This window comes from Oreochromis niloticus, linkage group LG22 (assembly GCF_001858045.2).
Source record: "Oreochromis niloticus isolate F11D_XX linkage group LG22, O_niloticus_UMD_NMBU, whole genome shotgun sequence".
In the NCBI taxonomy this organism is placed as follows: domain Eukaryota; kingdom Metazoa; phylum Chordata; class Actinopteri; order Cichliformes; family Cichlidae; genus Oreochromis; species Oreochromis niloticus.
Window position 1 is genome coordinate 10139586 of NC_031985.2, and position 18516 is coordinate 10158101.

At 41.1% G+C, this 18516-nt stretch overlaps 1 protein-coding gene across 11 annotated transcripts in view; it reads left to right on the forward strand.

Moving 5' to 3' along the window:
- LOC100710612 (CD209 antigen-like protein E) overlaps positions 1–18516 on the forward strand; it is a 79989-nt gene that overhangs the window by 33775 nt on the left and 27698 nt on the right. For 2 of the 11 annotated variants that reach the window (XM_025902481.1, XM_025902480.1), the window contains 2 exons: positions 16946–17023; positions 17195–17260. The exons of 1 other annotated variant lie outside the window; for it this stretch is intronic. In XM_025902481.1, coding sequence (XP_025758266.1) covers positions 16946–17023; positions 17195–17260 — 144 coding nt within the window. Of the gene's footprint in view, positions 1–11892; positions 12023–12225; positions 12283–15880; positions 15896–15926; positions 16085–16477; positions 16601–16945; positions 17024–17194; positions 17261–17368; positions 17521–17635; positions 17761–17852; positions 18235–18516 lie in introns of those variants that run through there. 8 more of the 11 variants (XM_025902489.1, XM_025902488.1, XM_019350753.2 and 5 more) reach the window with 8 other exon arrangements.

Genomic DNA, 18516 nt, shown 5'->3' on the forward strand with positions numbered 1-18516 from the left:
GTCTTTTGCGGTGGGATTTGTTGGTTGCAAAGAGTCGTGTGTTGTCGCTGTTAAATGTAAGAGAACTCCGCTAGGCTACTGCGGGTTTTTAAAAAGTCAGTTTTGGGGGAGGCGTGAAAAAAAAAAAACGTAAGCAGAACGCAGCCAATAAACTCGCAATCTAGAACAGATGGGCTGAACTATGTTAAAAAGGTTTCTCATGTGTCGGATTGCTTGAATTGTGAATTAACTAATTTCAAAACAAAAAAAAGTAAGTCTTTCCCGGTTTTAGAATGAAAGAAAAAAGATAACTACCCACTGATAAAACCAAAAATACACAGCGCATGATAAACAGAATGAAATAATATATTGCACATCTATGATTTAAAGAAGGCATGGGAAGTCAACGCGTATTTATGTTTTAATAATTTTAAATTTAGACATTTATATGTTTGATGTGATTATTTCCCAGATACAATAAACATGGCGCAGAACAGACGGAATAAACACCCGCGAGCAAATTGAAGAGAGGATAGCCTATGCCAAATTAAAAAAACTTTCAAAAGTTGTTCACACATTTTTCAGATCTGCAGTTGGAAAGAGTTCCGCTGCTCATTTAGACTTTATGCCTTTATGCCAGTCGACAAAGCGATGTTTTTAGAAACAGTTTGACAATGCACGGCCGCTGCGGCGCAAATTAGGGAAAATCTGCTTCTAAAACACACACAATCTACCGTTTCGGTTAGAGTGTGTAAAAGCACTATTTAAAATTTGATCCTGCATTTGCAAAAGTAACGCCTGTTTGTATAAATTCACACTGAAGACCAAAACGCGCTCCGCGGTTGATAAACACAAATTAAATAATACTGTGGTGAGCTCAGACACGGAGGAGACAGAGGTTTCTTTGGAGCACAGCCGTTTATTAATCTCTGCGCGAGAACACTGCCGCTAGCCAACTGCTCAGCGCGGCAACAGCACAACAACAACAAAAAAGGCGCTCTCTCACCGGAAACACAGTCGCCGAGAGAGCGCGTCACTCGTCACCATAACAACATGACAACAAACACATAATTGTAATAACAGAACAAACCCCGAACAGCCCTGGCCCGCTACATAGCCCCCACCTAAGGGGTCAGTCGTCCCCGACAACCCCATTACCCAACACAAAGTCCTGCAAATGTCCATGTGTCTTCCTTCGGCACGCAGGCAGATCTGGACCAACAGGGGAAGAGTCACTTGGATGAGAACCTGGGGTGCCACCAGCATCCCCTGCCCTGGCGGCTGCGGGAGCGGGCGGGCAGTACGGTGAGAGCCTGTCCTGGTGCAACACCGCCACGCGTCCTGGACCCGGCATGCGGATCCGGTACACCACTTCTGTTAGCCACCCCACGACCTCCGCCGGCCCTTGCCAGTGACCGCACAGCCTGGGGGACACCCCTCTCTTGCGAACTGGGCAGTACACCCAAACCTTGTCGCCAGGCACGAAAGCTCCCCCTCGGCACCTGGTGTCGCAGGCTCTTTTCTGTCGTACTCCGGCACTGACCTGGGACTGGCGCCGCTCCCTCAGCCTCCTGTAGCAGTCCCTGGCCACCAACACGCGCCGGTTCTCTGCCTCGGGGACGGGGAAAGGCCCTAGGACGTCTCCTCCCACTCTCTCCATCGGGGCCCCCACCCGATGCTGCTGTAGGGGGGCAGTGAAGCGTTGAGTGGGGCCCTTCCGTGCCCTACAGGTGTCACAGCAGTGCACATGAAGTTCCACTTCCCGTCGGCAACCAGGCCAGTAGAACTGTCCCTTGAGACGGCGGAGAGTTTTGGCATTCCCATAGTGGCTGGCCCCCACCGAGCCGTGGACGAGCTCGAGCACCTGCGACCGCAGCGTCCGAGGCACCAACAGCTGCAGGAGATCTCTGCCCCTCCCGGGGCCCGCCATCTCCGGTACAGGAGGCCGTCGTGGGTTCCCAGGTTGTTGTACTGGGAGTAGTAGGCCTTCACTTCGGGCCCCTGTCCTGACACCCCTGTCCAGCCTGGGCGTCGTGCTGCCTCCAGCCAGGCCCCCACCTGAACCAACGTCGCATCAGCCTCCTGCTCCTGCTTCAGCTTCTGCATGGTCAACGAGAGCCATCCCCCTCCGCCGGCTGTGGCCCGAGCAGTAGCCACGCCCCGTGCCTCCTGGGCCCGCTCTCCCTGCCGTTTCAAGAGGGGCAGCTGGCGTGGGCGCAGACAGATGGGTTGAGCAGAGCCGGTGTCGGTGGTGTGCTGAACCAGCCGAGTCTGCCTGCAGTCTCCGGTTCCCTGCTTTTGACCGCACTGGAGGGCCAGAGTCTCTGTACCAAGAGTGATAGCCAGCTTAGCGGTGTCAACACAGGCCCCCCAGCGGGTCAGCAGATCAAGGCCGAAGATGCACTGTTCTTGGATGTCAGCAAGCCAGAAGTCGTGCACCAGCTCCAGATCCTTCACTCGGATCCGCAACGGTTTCTTCCCCCGCATGTCAGTTCTCTCCCCCGTCACTGTCATCAGCTGGGTGTCGGTGGGTGACCAACCCATCACACGCGGCCCGGATGTTCCAGGAAACACACCAGGTCGTATTAGGGAAATGGTGGACCCCGTGTCCACCAGGGCCTGGCAGAGCTGGTCCTCAACACAGCAGCTCAGGTAGAGTCCCTTGAGATGCCCGACTAGGCCTGCCACCGTGCATCGTTCTTGGAGGGGGTCAGGAAGCTGGAGCGGTGGTCCCCTCGCTGTACCGCTCCCCCTCCCATCCCCCTGAGGCCACATAGTTCTGGCCTTTGGGGCAGGCGCCAGGCAGTCGTGCGCCACGTGGCCAGGCTCATCGCACCGGTAGCAGCGGTCGGTCGGTCGATGGGGACGCCTCCAGGGCACCGAGAGCTGCAGCTGGCATACCTCCGGGACCTCCCCCTCCCTGTCGTAGTCTGCGGCTCTGATTTGAGGGTAGTTTGGGGGGGGGCACCTGCTGGTTAGGTGGTGAGGTGAGCACCAGCTCGGCCCTTTCAGCCTCAAGGAGCACCTCACGGAGAGTTTGAGGCATGGCCAGGCGGACGTGTTGGCGTAGTCGCTCTGGAAAAAGTCCTCGCAGGAAAGCATGCAGGCTAAGCTCCTCATGGGCTGCTGCTGGGAACTCTGGGTAGCCACGACGAGCATACAGCAACACATCCGCTGCAAAGGTGCCCAGGCTCTCCCCCGGCCTACGGCTCCGGTTGGTCAGCTGCTCCCTGCTCTGATCAGTGGAGTGCCGCTGCCCAAATCGCCTCTCGAGTGCTATGGTGAGGGCCTGGAGCTCATGCTGCTCTGACGGGGCTAGGTCATGGAGTACCTGCAGTGCATCTCCTTCCAATGCTAGCGCTAGGTGTGTAGCAGCCTCTTCGTCGCTCCAGCCATTATGCCTTGCGGCTAGCCGTACTTGTGAGAGGTAGGGCTCTAGCGGGGTTAGCCCGTTATATTTCGGTACCTTAGCTGGCGTTGCAGGCAACACTGCTTGCTGTTGGGGGCCCGGCGTGTCGGTCGACAAAAGCAGCCCATGAAGCATTGTCCTAGCGTCGGTCGCCACGGACCGATGCTGCGGTGCGCTCGCGCCGTCGGGACCCGTCGGGGGACTTACATGGCCGCTCGCTTGCTCCAGCCTCTGAGGGTCTCTCTCCATTCCGGCGAGGGTGAGCTATCCCACTTCTGACACCAATGTGGCGAGCTCAGACACGGAGGAGACAGAGGTTCCTTTGGAGCACAGCCGTTTATTAATCTCTGCGTGAGAACACTGCCGCTAGCCAACTGCTCAGCGCGGCAACAGCACAACAACAACAAAAAAGGCGCTCTCTCATCGGAAACACAGTCGCCGAGAGAGCACGTCACTCGTCACCATAACAACATGACAACAAACACATAATTGTAATAACAGAACAAACCCCGAACAGCCCTGGCCCGCTACAATACGTTGCAGATCTGTGTTTTAAAGAATGTCTGGGAAAGTCATCCCGTAATTTTTGTTTTAATTATTTTAAATTTTAACTGAAAATTTATGTGAACTAACGGCACTGTAGTTAGGTGAAAAGTTTTTGGGGATGCAAATATTTAATGAAAGGGATATCACAAAGTTTGGTCTCCATCACTCCACCTCCTTATTCACCATTTCCTGAGATAAACGGCGTCTTAAAGTCTGAAACAGCCAACAATGCTCAGTTGTTAGAAATGGTAAATGGCCTGCATTTGTATAGCGCTTTTCTAGTCCATAGGACCCCAAAGCGCTTTACACTACATTCAGTCATTCACCCAGTCACACACACATTCACACACTGGCGATAGCAAGCTACATAGTAGCCACAGCTGCCCTGGGGCGCACTGACAGAGGCGAGGCTGCCGGACACAGGCGCCACCGGGCCCTCTGACCACCACCAGTAGGCAAACATGGGGTTAGTATCTTGCCCAAGGATATTTGGCATGCAGCCAGGATGCAGCCTGGGATCGAACCACCGACCTTCTGATTAGTGGCTGACCTGCTCTGCCACCTGAGCTACAGCCACCCCGTAAACAATGCAACACACACACACACACACACACACACACAATTTGCCTTTCAGCTCAATTGTCTGATAACAAAAGTCTTTCTATAGTGTCAGTGTAAAAAGACAAAGTGATTCTTGTTTGCATAAATTTACCATGAAAAGCCAAAATGCGCACAGTGGCTGATGAACCTAATTAAGGCTACGTCCACACGTACCCGGGTATTTTTGAAAACGCAGATTTTTCTATGCGTTTGCACCTTTCGTCCACACGTAAACAGCGTTTTCGGTCACTGAAAACGGAGATTTCTAAAAACGCCTGTCAGGGTGGATATTTTCGAAAACTCCGTTTTTGCATTTAAGTGTGGACGAGGAAAACGGAGAAAACGCAGCATCAAAGGTGTGCGCCTTTTTTGACGTCACACTGTGCGCCACGTTATTGTTTCGGTGAAATGAATTTCTACAATACTGTTACTGTTAATTGTACTCTCTACAGTGTTTAAATGCTTACATATACACACACAGTTACTGTCCCTCCACACATACGACTCGGTTCTGCTTCTATGCCCCATCTTTGTTTACTATTTCCTACTGAGGCTTCTAGACTTCTGATTGGCCAACATTTCTACAGGTTAGGAATATATCGCCAACTGTTGCTTTGGCATGTTCCTAGCAGCGTTTTCCTTCATTTCTGCGTTTACGTGTGGACGGGATTATTTTTTAAAACGAAAACGGAAAATCTCCGTTTTCAAAAATACCCGTGTACGTGTGGACGTAGCCTCAAACGCACCCGCTAGGAGAAGACAGAGCATGCGCAGTGGGACCGCATGGCCCGGAAGTGCCCCCTTTTCGGATGAGTGAACATGCGTGCGTGAGAGTGCATGTGCGCGTGCTCGTACGTGCAAAAGGTGCCAGTTTTTAAGCTCGGCAATGGGGGTGTGGGGGGTTTGGTTTTTTTCCTATTGGGCTGATTTTACAGTAATACCCACGCTTGCTGACTGTTTTTCAATTAAAATTTTAAGATAGGATAAGCTGGGAAATTTCTATGTTAAAATTAAAATACAATTAATGATTTCATTAATAAATTAAATAGAACATTTTTATGAAAGATGATCCATGTTATGAACATGAAGAAGGCTGGGAGCAACATGGAGGAAAGTGCTATTACTTCTCCATCAATAAATCATCCTGGAACAAGATCAGAGATGAATGTAGAGCTAAAGGAGGAGACCTGGTTAAGATAGACTTGGGGGAGACTGCAGTGTTTTATCACAAGCACATCCCTTGTGAAGATTCTGTTAGATGTTGCTTCCTGCTTTTATGATCCTTTGGGTGAGCAGGAGGACACACACACACACACACACACACACACACACACACACACACACACACATAGTGCTTTGTCTTGGAACCATTGGGGGTTTTTACGATGGGAGGTACTTGTGTAAACTATTGTGTGTGTGTGTTGCCACTGTGTTTTCAATAAAAAGGCAACGAATGGAGGCCTAAGTCGGGGTCATTTGTGGTAGGATGTGAAGTGCGTTCCTGAGACACCGACTGGGGCCTCCCTTGTGCAAGTAAAATCGATCGATCGCTGACTGTCTTGTTTTCTTCATGAGGAATAAGTCTCTAAACTAACGGGGCTTGTGGAAACACAAGTGGACAAAAATTGCAAGGAAATGTAAATTTAAAAAAAAAAGAAAAAAAGATAGACAGCAGGGAGGAGCAGGTATTAAACACTGCAAAAGTATTTTATCACATCCTTATGTTTCATTATCTCAGCATAGGAAAGCCTAAAAAGCGAATTTTCTTCATCTTTTCCTGATCAGACATTCCTAAAGAGAAGACTGAGAGATGTAATGACTGAAGCTGAGGACAAGTTCTGGATTGGATTGGAACATCAACGAGCGAGACAATTGGAAAGGGGACAAATGTGAGACATCCTGATGGAGAGGACTGTGTGACCATGGGAGGAAGAGGTGGAGTTGATGATCTGAAGTGTTATATATTTTTTTCATTTCCAGAGCTAAAGACACCAGTTCTTACTGAACTAGTTCTTTCTGTTTTTCATCTCTTAATTTGATTAAGTTCAGACTCAGTTCAGTCTATTAAACACCAGAATTGAGTGATGCAGTTTTTTTTTAAGTAAAGTAAAAACCAGAAAAAAGTGAACATAATGAACTAAATGTAAGGAATATTTTGTATCTCATATTTTTTCCTAATTTATCTGATTAGTTTGTACAAGAAGTGTGGGACCACCTGTGAAAGAAAATTACAAAGCATTTTGGAATCTAAATCAATGAGTACATCATGTAACTACACAAGAAACTCAAGTGATGTGTTAAAATTGAATAATTATCTCAGTGTGATAAAAAGAGGAAGTGACCATTACATAACATTTTAACATCGAGTTATCCAGCAAAAGAAAATGAGGCTGTGGTTCCTCACTAAATGTTCATCAGGTGAAGCTCCTGAATCTCAACATGCAAAAAGAAACAGAGGGTCAAAGGTCACCTCTGACAGTGTGGCACTGCTGGTTCTCTGTTTTCTCCTGACACCTGCTTTCATTGTTCTTTAATTTCTGTGTTTTTTTATTTTTTTTTTATCTTTTATTCATATCTGCGTCTGATCTGCTGGAGATGAGCAGCAGAACAGTTACTTTTACCATAAAATCCTGACGACTTCAACCATCTTATGACCTCATCATGTCAGTCCTTGCAAATACTTGCTGCCCTCAAGTGGCAAACTGGCAACATTCATTTATTTGCATGTGACTTTTAATCTTTTAAATACTATTTATTTATAGAGGGCAGCCCAGTGGCACTGTGTTAGCCCTGCCACAGACCAACCTGTCCAGGGTGTGTCCTGCTTCTCCAGTCCCGCACGACCCTGAACCAAATAAGAGGATGGATGGTCCTTTGCCTCATAAGCTGACATCACTTACGCTTCTGCGTTTCTCTTTGTGTTTATACACACTATTGTTTCTACACTACTAATGATGTTTTGTCAGCACGTTAATGCATTTCTCATCCGAGTCTTACATCTCATCATAAACAGTTTGCATGTTTGTCAGTCTCGCTCTCGCCTACTTTGCAGTTTTTTTTAAACATTTCCAGTATGTGAGGTTCAGTTTCTCAAAGCTCAAAACACACAAACTGAAAAGTGTTAACTTCTCTGCAAAAACTCCCGTGTCAAAACCGATTCCTTCTACCAAAACAATACACACAGTTATTATATGGTCACAAGAGCATCAAACAAACACTGATGTATGTAACACAGCCTCGTGTTTTGTCATTCTGACATCATGTTACTCAAATGCAGATGTTCTTTATTTCAGAAAGTATGCAGAAAAACCCAGTAACCTAGTAACAGAGTTATTTTATGTTTACAAATGCATCAACTGAGCATTGATGTAACATGACCACATTTCTTGTCTTCATAAGAAATACATACAAATGAGTAAAAATGAGTTTCTTCTTTCTTGTTTTAGTGAAGTGCGTGTGTGTTATTTGTTGCTGCAAAGCAACATTTACAGTACTTCATGCATATGCAACAGATGTCACCTATTTGACAAAGTGTAAAAGAACTTAGTAACCTATATAATGTGTGTGTATCAAAGACACGACAAAGAAACCAGATACAAAAAGACAACAATGCAAATAGTTATTTATAAATATTACAAAAAAAGTGCATATTGTGTTCTGCTGTCTTCTAGACATCCTCTTATTCTCACCATTTCTTTGTGTTTTTGATGCTCCAGATTCTTGCCCAACACAGGTGTGTTTTTTCACTGACACACGACTGAATAGTTCTTCCAACTGGGTTTGGACAGATACTAACTGGTAACATGTGCTGCATTTTACAGGCCAGTGCTCCTGTAGGAAAAGTGTTTTGAATGATGCAGTTTATCTTCAGAGACTTACAAAACTGTGATTTAGAATGATGTTTGAGTGAGAACAGGGGAACTGTGTGCATAGTTCTGATGGACCTTTTAACTGAATTTCCTTAAATCTCAGATTTTTTTATTGCAGTGTGACTTTACTGTACTATACAGTAGGTGGTTCTATGTCAGCGATGAACAACACTTCGCCGTGGCCTTAAGTAGTGGCAGAGTAATCATAGATGATGAGCAGCAGGTGAGTTATGACAAGCAGGCATGAAAATTGAGGTGGGGACCACCATTTAAAAAAAAGAAAATTATGATTTGTGATCTATAAAGTGTAGGAATCAGTGTGATTATTTTCTTTTCAGCTTCAGCTTGTGTGTTACTTTTCAGATCTGGTGTGTAATTCTTTTTTAAAAAAATCTGTTGTAATTAATAAAATCTTTCTTGTCTCTCGTCTCTCAGTCAGTATTTGAATGTATGAGAACAAAAAGTGTCAATAAAAATCTGACACTTAAGCATTTATGGCCGGTATACTGCAAGTTTTGGTCACACTTTGATTGTTTTTTACTGTCAGTCTTATTCAAACTGGTGACACACAGCTGATATTAAAATATCTTCAATTCTGTCTCAGAAAAATTACACAATCCTGACTGATAAAAGCTATTATTGTAACAGACTCTGCACAGTGCAGCCTACAAATGTGTAAGTATTTGTAGGCAAATGTGTAAAAAGGACTACAGGTCATGTCTTCCGTGTCCTATAGTACTCGGTAAGTAAGAAAATCAATTTTAGATTTGATATTTTCCTCCACCAAGGAGATTATGCTTTTGCATGTGTGTGAATGCAAATGCATTGTTTGTATTGACAGCATATTGGGATACTGTGAATGATATATGGGAATTCTAAATAGCAGATTACTTTGGACCTCTGGAGTCTTTTGCTTAAAAATATACTGCTTTTATGTTTATTGGCAAAATTTAGGAAATACTACTGGTATATAGGGATTGTAAGTAGCACATTATATTTTAAATCCAAATATCGCATCACATTTGACCTTTGATCTCACTTCTGTAATCTACCTATCAAGTTATTTATGTCTAATTTGTACCGATCCATAGCAATTATCCATTACTTTATGTTACGTCCCAGTCTAGGGGTACAGGAACGCAACATAAGGGTTAAAAGGAAAGTGACCCTGCCGTGGTCCCCAAAGCCATACCCAGAAGCCAATTTACGAGTCAAGTTGAATTTATTGTGACTAAACTAAAAGTTTTATCTCCGGGGTGAACAAAGGCCAAAATAACAAACAAAACAAGCTTATTCCATAAAGGGAGGTGCTAACTAAACCCTGGGTAAAACAAAAACCAAAGACAAGTGCTACCCCTAACTCCAAAACTGAATAAATAAGAGAAAAACAGTACAGAAAATAATAAGGCAGTTCACCCCTTCTGCTTCAGCACTATTTACATGCGAAAAGTATCTACAGTCTATTTACAAAACTTAGCGATCCTCAGGGAACACACACACAAAAGTCATCGAGGGTTTTGGAGGCCAACAATGGGTCTGCTGCTGCTGTCAGCTGCTGCCTCAGGACAACTGCTGGAGAGGGTTTTTCCGCCACTTGATCAGGAAACCAATCAGCAGCTGCCAGCTCTCCAATCAGGATGGACCTGCAGTTTTTTTTTTACATTTTAAAGGGTTTTAGTGGGTGACAGAATCAAATAATAGACATGGACATGAATATTGTAAAATCAGCCTCTTTTAATTTATGGGGAAAAAGCATTTAACCTGCAGTTCAATGCAAAACAGAAAAAATAATATCCCTGGCCAAAATAAAGTGTTATTTTAAGTACATTAAGTACATTTTCAAAATTGCATTGTCTTTAAATAATAATAATCATTTCAAAATAAAGTGCAGTTTGTCTTCTTAAAAAATAAGGCAGAAACATAACAGGTTATTTGAGCAGCTTCACCTTTAAACTCTGAGTGACCTTAGCCAACATTATTTTGTACATTAGGCTAAAAAAATAACAGACCCATTGGATTCACACTACCTCCATGCTTATTCACTGTCCGTCTTTTTCAGCCACTTACTAGCCTGTTCACATTTTCAGAGCTCAAGGCAGCTGTCTTTTTTGTTACTATGTGACCTGCAAGTGAGAACAGTCTCTCACATGGGACAGAAGCGGCAGGACTAATCAAATACATGCGGGCCAGGACAGATAGCTGTGGGTGGGTCCCTGCTCGACTGGACCACCACTGCAGCGGGCAGTCTGTCTCGCTGATGGTGGATTCTGCTCTGTACAAACTGGTCCTGAATCACAGCAAAAAATCCTGGCACAACTTCACCTGCTTCCAAGGTGCATGGAGAAGATGAGAGAATTAAAAAAACAGGAACTCCAGCAACACTTGAGGAAAGAAGAACAACTTTAATAATTGACCAACGCGTTTCAGCTTGTTGCCTTCATCAGGGTCAGACTTGTCCTGAAGCCAGTCATTTCATCGAGTTTGGGCTGCCAACACCTTTTGTTAGTACTCGAACTGCTAGCACTAACAGCTCCCACAGTTTCTGTGCTCGCTGCAACATATTTTGCATTTAGATGGTACCGTAAGGTTGAAGTGCTTCAGTGGTTTGCAAACTCCCTTTTGCACAGTTTACACAAAACCACGCTTTCATCAAGGCTTCCATCGGGTAGTAATTTGAAATGAAATTTGCCTCCGATCAGTCCTAGCAACACGCTTTTTCTGATTCTTCCATTTTTGTAGCTATGTGCATCAGTGTAATCAGTATACCAGAAAATCGTGTATCGAAAAATTTCTCCTTTGCTTGGAATGCAAAGTGTGATTACATTTTTTCTAACATGTTATTCTTTTTCAAATTAATTAATCAAAATTAACGGTTAAATTCTCAACTCTAATATATATATGACCTGAAGCTCAGTAAAGCGCCACTCCAACATCCAAACACATCTGTTCTCTGATTGGATTGTTAAATTTATGACATGACATTGACCAATCAGCTGAAAGGAAGAAAATAATGGCCAAAATTCATACTTGCAAGTTGAACCTCACACACAAGCGAGGGAACTTGAGCGCAGAATTTTACACAAAGTTTTTTGCTTTGTATGTGTAAAGACACCTTCATAAAAAAACATTTGTGACTTGTATAATTGTTTACAAACACAAATCTTGTATACACATACATATTCTCATCTATGGATGCACAAACATAAAATGTTCAGATATTTTTGTTTACAAGGTTACAAATCGTACAAGTACAAAATATTTATCACCACAATTTGAAGCCATATAAATGCTTTCATACAACATATTTTGCAACACAGAAATAACTGAAGAAAAAAACAGTCTCTTCTGGTTGATTAGTGGTATGTTTTTTTTTTTGTTGTTGTTGTTTTTGTTTTTTACTTCTTACTCGTTCTGTCCTGTTGTATGTTTTCTCACCACAGAAAGGGAAGTGAATTACCACTAGTTAAAAAAAAGTGAGATTCTGAGGAAGCGTGGCGGTTTATAAGCCTTCATCATTTTTCAGTGTTGTCTGTTGTCAGTGATGCTGACAAAGCTGTAAAATGTCTGAATGTCTGCAGAACTTTGCTCTGGTGTGAACTTTACAAGAGGAGACAGAAAGGTAAATGGAGACTGTAATCTTTTCTGTTTGTGTATCTATGAGAGAAAAGTTTTGTAAGAAAAATCTCTGAAAATCTTTTCATTCAGTTTGCTGCATTTTAGTTTAATGTGAATATAGTGAAGTTATAAACTCACATTTTTACCAGCAGCCATGAGTGTTCACACCACACTGGTCTGCAGTCTAGTTTTGTGTTTTTGTTGCAGAGGCTGTTACTCTGAAGTTAAGACCTCAAGTGTGATTTGCCACAGCAGAGCTGCCTGGTAGTTAAAGAGCAGTAATTAATGAACACGAGTATGAACTATGAGTCCAGTCAGCGTCCATTATGAGAATGCTTATTATGTCTCTCACTGTTGTTGTGTTTGTTAATTGCTGAGAGAAACAAACTGAAGAGAAGATTTGCCTTTTTACTGTAGAGTCAAAGTGAGGAAGAGGCTCTGAAGTCCGTCATCTCCTTATTTGCATGTGTGTTTGTGCATTTTCTTTGTGTATCTACTTCATACTCTGCAGGCATATTGCTGACGAGGAAGTGTAGTGTCTATTTTGAGCTTTCTTGTGAAGTTCTCAGTTAAATTTTACTAACTTTTAGCTGAGGTAGTGGTCTGTGAGTCATTAGGAAAAATCAGCAAATTATGATATTTAGAGGAAGCTAAAACATTTACTTTGCTCTTAAACTATTTTTAATAAAAAAAAGCTTAAACAAAAGAAAAGCATAAAGAAAAACTTATTCATGGCTTCATCCGCTCTAGACTGGATTACTGCAATTCTGCACATCTTTTAACAGGTGATAGATTATATGAACAAATCACTCCAGTTTTAGCAAATTTTTGAGATTTGATAAGATTTTAAGATTCTTTTACTTACTTTTAAAGTTTTGAATGGTATGGCACTCAGTTATTTAAGACAACTCCTCAACATGTATAACTCCAAAAGAGCACTGAGATCGTCTCGCCAGATGCTCTTAGTACAACTGAGGTCTCGACTGAAGCATAGAGGAGATCGGGCCTTTACAGTTGCAGCGCCTGGACTCTGGAATAACTTGCCAGATGATATTCGTACTTCAGAGTCTATTCAGCCTTTCAAATCGTGTCTTAAAACTCACTTTTTTACATTGGGTTTTAATTCAAGTTCACTTTGAGTACCATCAGACTTGTTTTATGTTTGTTATCTTTGTTTTGTTTTTATGTTACACGTTTTCATTGCCTCATCTCATTTATCTGTATTTGTTTTTCTATTGTTTTCTCATGTTCTTAACTAATTGTGAAGCACTTTGGTCAACGCTGTTGCTTTTAAATGTGCTATAGAAATAAATTTGATTTGATTTTTGATATTTTAGTATCAATGAACACTGAATGAGATAAAAAGTAGCAGAAAGAACATCTCCAACTGTATAGCTGAGCTAGAAAGCCTGTGCCAGGTTATAAACATTTAAACAACACTCAAACACTTTAATGCTTAATGTTTCAGCTGCTCATAGATATATACATATCTATGTATATTAACATCATAACTCAGTTAATTTTCTTTATTTAAAATTGTTTGTGTGTGTAGCACTTGGCACCTTTTGTGATGGTAAAACGTTATGAGTTGGTTCATTACATTTTGAGTTAAATATATTTTCTCTCCAACAAATTTAAATGCAAAAGAACTTTACATAAGTTTTTTTAGGATTAGTAATAATACTTTATCATATTAAATAATAATAATAATACTAATAATTATTATTATATTTAAGTAATGTTTTTGTCAAAGTATTTGATAAAGTTAAAAAAAATGACCACAGCTTTGTTAAAACAGATTTACAACCATTTTTGGATTACCAGGTAACTAAAAGTAAATATGCACAGTGCCCTAAACCAACAAAGTTATTTACTGACACAGTGTAGTAAATAATTACACAACAAAGAATCCCTGTGTGCCCTGATTCCCCTTCTGTATCTCCGTTCCTGTGATACTCATGCTCACTGCCCTCTGCTGAAAACACTGACACAACAATCCAGCGTCGAGGAGAGCTCAGCCACACTGCTATGTACCTCCCTCGACAATCCTGATCAGCTGCAGGTGTGTGTGATCATCCTCCTCAGGTGTGGCCAGCCTCCCAACGGGACACACCCACCAGGCCTGACGGTGCCTGTAAACCAGACCTCCAGAACACACACCCACCCACACACACACAAACATCTATACACACAAACCTGAAAACCAGGGACACAAGCCACAAACCAGTAAATATATAAACAAGTGCAAAACTGCTCATAGACCCTGGGTCACTCAGACCGAGGTCCTTGACAATTTGTATCCCAGACATTCAGACCTGTAGATACTGTACCCTGATATGGATGACTAGGAAGTATTTCAAGATTTATTAATTAATAAAATTAATTGAGTAAAATATGTTTTAGTAAATTAATTTCAGAGTTTTCTTTTTTTAGCTTATTATACTTTATAATTACTTTAATTTTCTTTTATTTATTTAGAAATTAATAATATAATTCATTTTTTGATAATTTTTTGATAATTCGAATAGCGGCAAAAACCCCACTATGTTTGCATGTCATTAAAAGTATTACTTACAGCCGTAGCTACTGATCTTTGAGAAATTAAAATGTAATAAGTCTATAATTATCACAGTCTAATCTGCTAAACACATCTGTAATTCTAGACCTCGACCACAGAGCAGAGGTGTCAGACAAAAAGGTCTTATTATCTAGTTATTTTAAGTTCCAGCTGATCAGCATAACATTTCTGTTTATCCAATTTATTAATCAGCATTTGAACAAATCAGAGTCAAAGAAACATTAAAAAAATTGGTCTCAAAGGTCTGAAAAATAAAGCTGTAAATAAAAATCTGTAAACTTGTCATGACTGACCCCCTAAATGGTTGTTTTTACAGCATTCACATTTCTTTAGTGTTTTTGATCAAAGTTTTAATATAAGTTTGGGAATTTCTGGTACAGCATCAAATTTATTAGAAAATACAACTAATTAAGCCATTAATAAATTAAATAGAGTATTTTTAAGTAATTTGAAAGAGTTTTGCTATTTTTAGTTAAGTTTCTTTAACCAGAGTTTTTATAACTGCTAATAAAGCAGAAATTAATGTGGAGCTAAATGTAGAGCCAAACATGAGGGTTTATGTTCTTATACATTAAATCACGTTGTTATGTTTCATCATCTCTGCACAGAAAAATTCAACAAGGAGCTCAGGAAGAAAGAGACTGGAGTTTTAAAAATTTCCTAAACTTAAAAAAACTCCATTTGTGTCTACCACGACCTGTGTGACTGAGAACCTACACAGAACCTACACAGAACCTACACAGAACCTACACAGAACCTACACAGAACTGAAACAGCCAGAAATGTCTGTTTCAGTTCAGACATTTCTGGAGAGAAGATTGAGAAACATCATGAATGAAGATGACAAGTTGTGGATCAGACTGACAGACTCAGCAGTAGAGGGCAGATATTTGTGGGTGGATGGTTCACCACTGTGTAAAAGGCTTGATTATTGAGAAAACTTTAGGTTGTGCCACATTTGTGAAACAACTATTTTAACAACATGCTAAAATATCACCTCATCTCATGGGCAGTTCCTCATTTTGTTCTGCTTTAATACTTTTTATTTTTATCTTCCTTTTAACTGCCTGCAAATGTGATGCAACTCATAAAACTGCTGTTCCATTTGTATGCAAGAGATCAGCACAATGTACCACAGGGACAGACATTTCAACAATAAATAAAAGCAGTTATAATAAAAGCAGTTATTCTGACGGTAGGAGCCAGACTGTAGATGAAGCCTCCTCCCTCCTCTTTAGTCAACAGGAATTTTTTTTTTGCTGTAAAACAGAAGTTAGAGTGAAAAAGGAAGCAATTAGAGTGAGCATCAAAGCTTAGCTACATTTGTTTTCTATTAAATGTATAAAAATTTGAATGTATGATAAATAACAAAGGAAACATAATTTCAACTCTTTGTTGTGTTTTGTGATTCAGAGACTGTTGGATTAAGTCTGAAGTCAGGATCTTGAAGTTTCAGCATGATGAGTCGTCCGCAGAGCTTCATAGAAGGTAAGAACATTAATGTGGTGGTAAAACAACACATTCATTATTTAATCATATGAATTATTTTAATCTTTTAATAAATCAGAAATGTAACAGTCAAAAGTAATTGATGAAGAAAGAGTGTTTAAAAGTTCTGCAAAATGAAGCTGTGATGAGCAAAAACAAAAACAGGAACTGACCAAAAGGATGTGTGACATGTTAACATGTTTTAACTCAAGTGTTTCCTGTGCAAAGCATCTTAATCATCTTTAATGTTCTTGTATTGACACTCAGCTACAGTTCAGTGTGCTGTAATAGTACTAAAGTATTGTAACATGAGAAACTGTTTAAAACTGTTGTAACAGATAAATACACACTTTTCTGAACTCTCACATTGTGTCTCCTCTAAATGTTCATCAGGTGAAGCTCCTGACTCTCAGCATGCAAAATCAAAGAGAGGGTCAAAGGTCACCACAGAGAGAGTGGCACTGGTGGTTCTCTGTATCCTGCTGGCAGGTGCTCTCATCGTTATTTATCGTCTCTGTGAGTTTGTGTGGTTTTCTTCTTGTTCCTTAACTTAAAAAAAAATCAATAATCTGATTTTCTGTAAATCAAATGAGAAGCAGAACATTTACAGTGAAGGTGTAAAACACTGCAGATTGCCCACATTGGCTCTGTTTTAATCGTGTTGCAGCAAATTAAAGATGCGTTCAACTTTTCAGAGTTTTTCTTGCTTTTTGAAAAATCCGTCTGTTTGTTTCTCTCATTTTTAAATCAGCAGTTGAAAACATGAGAACTAAAGAAACACTGAAAACACAAAGCTACAAAAATCCTTTCAGTGTAAACAAACCTCACTGACTGACTGGTTTGTTTGTTCTTTTTAATCAGCGTTTGACAAAATTAGAACGAACAAAGAGCTCGAAAACCTGAAACATCACAAAATGAAGTGTGAAAGTAATCTGACAGGTAAGCATATACAGCTGATTGTTTCTAACCTTCCGTCTAAATCAAACTCATGACACACAGCTGAGTCGGTCTTTTTTATTTCATGTAAATGATTATTTGTTTTTTAATTCAAGCTTTAGATAAAAATAGATGATGAATGACTGACGACTGTTTTATTCTTTATTCTAACAGAGACTCTCTCTAAGATAAAATCATGCAGCACGGTGCAGCCGACCTGTCCAGGACCTAAAGTAATAAGTAAGTTATAGATTTTGTCTCTGAGACACAAACTTCAAGCTAAGTTCACACAAACATGAACAGTGATTCTTCCACCTGACTGAAGTCGTTGCTGTAATCTCTTCAAAGATGATCCATGTTATAAATGTGCAGAAGGCTGGGAGCTACATGGAGGAAAGTGCTATTACTTCTCCAACAATAAATCATCCTGGAACAAGAGCAGAGATGAGTGTAGAGCTAAAGGAGGAGATCTGGTTAAGATAGACAGCAGAGAGGAGCAGGTATGAAACACTGCTGCAGGTTCATGTTCTCATATGTTTTATTACATCTTTATGTTTCACCTTCTCAGCACAGAAAAGTCTAACAAAGTAACTTTCATCTTCTTTTCCTGATCAGAGTTTCCTGGAGAGAAGACTGAAAGATGTAATGACTAGATATGAGGACAAGTTCTGGATCGGACTGACAGACTCAGCAGTAGAGGGCAGATGGTTGTGGGCGGACGGATCACCACTGAATGAAAGGTTTGATTGTTGTGAAAACATATTTTTTTCACTTCCAGAATTAAAGTTGCCAGGTTTTACTAAACTAGCCATTTTTCTTCTTCGTCTCTTAGTTTGAAGTTTTGGTGGGGCAGTGAGCCAGACAATTGGAAAGGGCACAATGGTGAACATCCTGATGGAGAGGACTGTGCGAGGATGGGAGAAAGAGGTGGAGCTCATGATCTGAAGTGTTGGTTTGATGCATTTTGCTTAAAGCCTCACAGAAGTATTTGTGAGAAAGCAGGAGTAAAAGGACAGTTTAAAAAAGTATGTGACTGAAAGTCACGTATGAAACACCACAATGAAGTGATGTAATTTTTAAAAATAATGCCACAAACAGAAATAAAATGAAAACAGTAAAATAAACACGAGTAATATTTAGTATCTGATACTTTTCAGTTTTGATGTGATTAACATGTAAACGAAATGTGGGAGCACCTGTGAAATTCATTAAACTTTTTTAAAATAATTGTTAAGGGAAAATCTCCCAAATAGAAGGCTGCCAAAGTAAAACAGAGACACAGTGAGACAATATAAACAATCACATGTACATGGGGTGAACGTCTCTAATGAGAGTCACACAGTACACTTCTTTATTGCAGGTTATATAGGCATGCGGTTATCACAACAGAGCAGAGGCAGTCTCCGCTTATTCTCAGAATATAGATTGCTTAACAGACAAATGCATATCTTGCTAAAACATTCTGTCCATACTATACTAAACGTCTGCTTAAGAGG